Source organism: Embiotoca jacksoni, unplaced genomic scaffold, assembly GCF_022577435.1.
Source record: "Embiotoca jacksoni isolate LCO1_2020_lvr unplaced genomic scaffold, fEmbJac1.0.p SCAF_21, whole genome shotgun sequence".
NCBI lineage: Eukaryota > Metazoa > Chordata > Actinopteri > Embiotocidae > Embiotoca > Embiotoca jacksoni.
In genome coordinates this window covers 4,104,034-4,109,608 of record NW_027185352.1, presented here as the reverse complement: position 1 = coordinate 4,109,608, position 5,575 = coordinate 4,104,034, and the positions used below count along the sequence as shown (strand labels likewise).

The window sequence follows — 5,575 nt, the reverse complement described above, 5'->3', positions numbered from 1 at the left end:
TCTGTTATGGTTTTGTTGTTTTTTTTTCTTCCGACATCATCCTGAAATATAAATCGGTGTCCAGGCACGCCAGTTGACACACTATTCAATATGTTTTTGTCAATGTTGCAACTTTTAACAAAAACGTTAAGAGAAAAACTACAAGCTCTAAAACTACAGAACTGCAGTTTTAGCAGTAATTATTTGTGACAGCAGAGGGCGCCATTGTGAAGCACTTTACAGTTGCAGCTGGTTAATGGCATACACACGGCTTAGAAAATGCTGATCATGGTCCCGATTTTACATGTAGTACAAGTTAAATGTGTATATTCACTTTAAGATCAATTGTAAAAAAATAAATCTGAAGTTGTAACTGTCTGATTAAACGATGGTTTTCAACCTTTCTATGATTGGGGACTTCATGAAAAGAGCTGGTGGTCCCAACCCTGATTAAACATGGTGATTGTACCTCATCACACTGATCACGTTTTCATTTTGAGGAGTGTTTGAGGCTTGAAGCTGTGAGCATATAAAGCTGCCAGGTGTTTATCAACTAACTCTTGAAAACCTGCACTGCAAGAATAAAGTGATTTTATTCAAAGTGTTGCAAATCATTCATTTGGATTACACTGCTCTGTGTATGAAGGTATTTAATGTGATTAAATGGTTTTCATGCATTCAGAAAGTATGAATAGAGATATTATATTTCTAAATAAAAGCCTCTCGTCTATGCTGGAGATTAAACTCATAATTGTCTTAAGGTACTTTAAAATAAAAAAAATAAAAAAAGGTTATCTGCTGTTTATTGTTGTGATCGTCTCAGGAGGCTGGACGCCCCTCGGGGGGCGGTGCACCTCTTCAGACCCCTCCCCCTCCCAAACTCCCCTCACACGCGCGCACACACACAAATACACACACATACACTCTGTGACCAGCAAGCACACAGGCAGCTGCCTTCTCACTACAACGAGCAGCGCGCTGCACCGCAGTCACAGCAGCATCTCATGCCTTCACTTGCTCCGTGACAGACAGCCGTCCGTCCGTCCGTCCGTCCGTCCAGCCGTCCGTCCCGTGAAGCAGCCACGAAAGCGGCAGTCTGAAGCGTTCAGGTGAAGATGCTGGAAAACGGGAGGAAGGTGTTCAAGGAGGGTCTGTTGGAGAAGCGAAGCGACGGGCTGCTGCAGCTCTGGAAGAAGAAGCACTGCGTCCTGACCGAGGACGGCGTGCTGCTGCTGCCGCCCAAGCAGCACGACCACCCGCAGCACCACCACCACCACCAGCAGCACCACGGCGGCGGGGACATGGGCAAAGTCAAGGAGCTGCACTTCGCCAACATGAAGACGGTGGACTGCGTGGAGCGGAAGGGCAAGTACGTGTATTTCACGGTGGTCATGACGGAGGGAAAGGAGATCGACTTCAGGTGCCCGCAGGACGAGGGCTGGAACGCGGAGATCACCTTGCAGATGGTCCAGTACAAGAATCGGCAAGCGATCCTGGCTGTCAAGTCCACACGGCAGAAGCAGCAGTTGCTCGTCGTGCAGATGCCCGGACAGAAGACCATCCGCAGCTCGCCGAACGTGGCGTGACCTGCGGCGAGTCCCGCGGACACTGGTGCACCATTAGCGGTAAGACCGTGGAAGAGAGAGACGGGGGCTCCCCGGTGCCGGGGACCACCTGGGGATCCCCTCACAAATTTAGGACCCTTTTTCCTTTTGTTTCCTGGATATTTGTACCATGAGTGAGGACGTCTGTGTCCCTCACTGATCAAACACGGAGCCAATATTCTTTCAAAGGGAGACACAATTGTACAGGATATGGATTCTTTTTTAAAATGTATTTATTGCGTTATGAAAAGTTTTGGAGCCCCTGCTTTAGACCTGCCTATACCTCCGCATCATGGAGGGGGAATATTCCGCAGGAAAATGTGCTGGATATACATTACCTGGCAGGAGTAATATTTCACACAAGTAGGGCTTCTCTATACCCGAAACATATGTCTTTACGCGCGAATATAGTTTGAAATTACGCACGTCGCGTGATTAATTACGCTTAGACAAGCTTAAAAGGTGAATTGTTTTTTTTAATTTTTTTATAATCCATTTACAATTGGAGTTAGAAGGTTGAATCAGCTTGAACTTGTGTCGAAGTTCATACATTAGAGTTGAAGTCAATGTAAAGTGAAGTATGATTTACCCCAGATATCCAAATTTAGCGTAAAGACGCACGGATTACGCGTAAATATCACAGTCAGGTGGATTCCAGATGTGTGTGCGCACGCAAATTGGCCTTCTAATGAGCACTCAAACATGTGCTGTTGTGCAGATTCAGCTGTGAGCCTCACAAGAGTCAAGTGCATTTACAGTACAACCAAACACTGGCTGAAGCAGTGTGCAGTGAAATGCGCTGCAGGGGGCTCTCCGTGGCACGTGGTGATTCATTGTCCCACTGAGGTTTTAACTGGGCACAATGTGAACTAAACCTCCAGAAACGCCTCATGTCATGTTGACAAATATTAGGCAGGAGTCAACAAACATGGTGGATATACTGGTCCTGAAGTGTTTCCACATCCAGTCCTTGCAAAGACTTTGATTTGACCCCATCACTGTCACAATAAGGGTCTTTACTATTATTTTAATAAGCACAATATTCCATATTTTCCCTCCTGCTCCAAACTAATTTTAGTAAATTCATTTGAAGGCATTTAGACACTTAAACTAAAAGGCCACGATGCATATCAGATGTTTCACCCCCAGAGGGCTTCAGTTTACTGATGTCTTATTGCGCTGCAGGGCTTCACCTACCTTTTAAGATCAGAATATGAGAATTTTTGCAGCATTTTGAGTTTGGTCATTTGGGTCGTGTGCTTGAGATTTGGGTGTCCAATCAAAATATTCTCTCATGACCTCAGTTCTTATAAAATCCTGGCTACGGCCCTGCTGCAGTAATCCTCACTCTTCTTTCATTTATATAAAAATAAATGTGTCCTCCATAAAGTTTCCATTTTGTCAATATAATGGGACATCCAGACTGCTGACAGAAGCAGCCTGCGGTCCCGTTCTATTGAGCTCATGTTTGAAGTGACTTTAAGGTTCCTGTGCCTCCTGTGTCAGCCACAATCTGCAGTCTGTCTAATTGATTGCTTCCGCAGGTTAATTGAACACTCAGCTGGAGGATGATTATGAACACCGGCTGCATCTCCCCCTGCCGCTTTCCCACCGAGCTCCATTCTCCAGGAGAACCCCTCTTCCATGTAGCGGTTTTCATGGACCGGCGCCACGTCCCTTTTCAATACAGAGACTTATTTCACAAAGGACAGGTGGACAGAAAGCATGAGAGAAAACAACCGTATTCGACCGTGCAATGGGATTATCCCGTATTTATTAGACGTGTACATATATTTTCGATAAAAAAAATGACATGTTGTTGATGAATGGAACTGGAAGTACTCGACCTAAGGTTCACAGCCGACGAGTCAGTTAGCTTATACAGATATCTTAGGATGGTTGCTGTAGGTTAGCCATGCCAAGTTTCATGGTCCATGATTTCATTTTTCAACTGAACCAAAGACTCATTTCATTACATTTCTCTTTCTCGTGCAGTGTTACACTTCACAATATCACACATCCATAGATACTGTGCATGGTGAGACACCTGCTCCACACTTTGTTTTAAGTGCTTCATCCATTAATAGCAACAGTATATTTTGGTATTTTCATTGTGTACCTCAGTTATTTTCCATCATTTGATTTGGTTGCGTTTGTACATACAAAGGCTTTCTCTTGTTCTCCTGTGAGTCTTAAATCTGAGGAAGATACTAGCTCATCACCCTCTGTGTTTTCAGTGGTTACAGCGACGACCTTAGTTCTAGTAACATGCACAGCGGAGGTTTTGTTATACCGACAGTGTTCTGAAGCTGAGCTGCCCTAAAGACAGTTTCACTGGTCGCATTAAATCTTTTCTGGCGAGGAAACATCAGACTGAAAGCCAGTAATGAAAGCCAAAGGAGACCAAAAGCAGAAACGGAGGAAAAGTATCCTGATATTGTCAAATTTGTGGAAATATAGAAATACTTTCTTTGTGATGCAGCTTTCTCGTTGCCTATTCTCTACATCGGATCATCTGTTTTTCCTTAAACTGATTAATACGCGCTCTGAATCTTACTGTTCCGTCAGCAACGAAGCGAACTACCTTGTTGACTGACAGCAAACTATCCGGTCAGTCTCTGACAGGCGCTGGCAAGCTAAAGTGGATTACAACTAGCCTGCATGGCTAATTTTGCCATGTTACTGTTCACATGGTTTCTGCTGTGGCATTTCTTTTTTTAGTGTGAAAGGGCCTTTAGCGGAGCGGGACACCATCTCTCAGGATTACACCCATTACTTCGAGAAAGGTGACACACAGAGAAGGTTTTTCCGGCCTCAGCTCGGTGGAGTCCTTTTTTCTGAGCTGAATGACTTCTTGCTGACTTCTGATAGTCACAAATAATTCACCACCATACGTCTCTTCCTGGATTGTTCATGTGTTTAAAGAGTTTTTGTGAAGCTCAGAACTTTTTGTTTTGATAATTTATGCCGGATAAGCAGAATTCCTTTCTCGAATAGTTTGTAATTTTACATCATGATGTGATAAGGCCAGGAAAGCTTTCTATAGAAAATACATTTTCTTCGCCAGTTAGCTAGCCTTGGACCTTTTTGTATTTTGACTTGAGTTTACGATGGCTAACCAGCTAAATTAAGCAAAATCAGACTCTTTGGCTCCACCCACTGATGTTAATTACAACCAATCAGATTGTTTCTGTCTCTGTTGCAGCTCCGCCTCAGAAATGTTCATAAAACTATGTCACTAATTTGCATTACATGTAGAAGAACAGACTAAATACTTGTGAAGGTGGTGGTACACAGAGCAACATGTAGGGGAACAGTCCCAGAGATTTCATGAAGTGTTGCTATCAGGAAACATTCCACCTCACTGTGGCTTCATGTGTTTCCCAGTTTGCTGGGAGTGTTTCCCGCTGCTTTTATTCCCCTCTTGCCAGTGTATCACCGCCGGACGGACTCATGCCTCTGTGCTGTTGTCATCTCCCATACAGGGTCATAGCCGTGCCCGTCATCTAATGCGACTGGTGTGATGCTTCTCCGACATGCCTTCCTGTTGCCATCATTACACACAGATATAGCTGTGCCCTTAGTAGCCACTGTCCAATTTCTTATTTCAATGTGAGATCTATTTTCATACCTCGAAAAGATACATTCCATTAAAAAAAACAAAAACGAAATCAGCACCCGCGTCCCGTGTGGTTTCTCTCCTCTTCCTCACTCAGCAGCACATGAATGTCAGTTCCCAGCAGTTCACCGGGGTCATTTAAACGACCTGTTTAACTCACTGCTGCTCTGTTGGTCTGCAGCCTTTCATGCTTTGCAACCACTGAACCTCTCACCCCGTGTTTCCTGGTCTAAAAGTAGAAGCCGTGGAGAGAATTGGGTTTCACTGCCAGTTGTTGCCGCTCACAAAAAAAACTGCCAGCACGTAATGTGAAGAGAAACACGTGGCTCCGACTACCCGGTGGTGCAGACTCAAGCCGAGCTAATTCGATTAA

At 44.5% G+C, this 5,575-nt stretch overlaps 1 protein-coding gene across 1 annotated transcript; it reads left to right on the top strand.

Moving 5' to 3' along the window:
• The first annotated feature begins 920 nt into the window (after positions 1-920).
• phlda1 (pleckstrin homology-like domain, family A, member 1) lies at positions 921-5,258 on the top strand. The gene is made up of 2 exons (XM_069156471.1): positions 921-1,604; positions 3,128-5,258. The coding sequence occupies exon 1, from the start codon at positions 1,095-1,097 to the stop codon at positions 1,563-1,565; it is 471 nt and encodes a 156-aa protein (XP_069012572.1). The 5' UTR covers positions 921-1,094; the 3' UTR covers positions 1,566-1,604; positions 3,128-5,258.
• The last annotated feature ends 317 nt before the right edge of the window (positions 5,259-5,575 follow it).

Excerpts from the sequence above, each read along its gene's own strand:
- phlda1 (XM_069156471.1), top strand. The coding sequence starts at position 1,095 with ATGCTGGAAAACGGGAGGAAGGTGTTCAAGGAGGGTCTGTTGGAGAAG.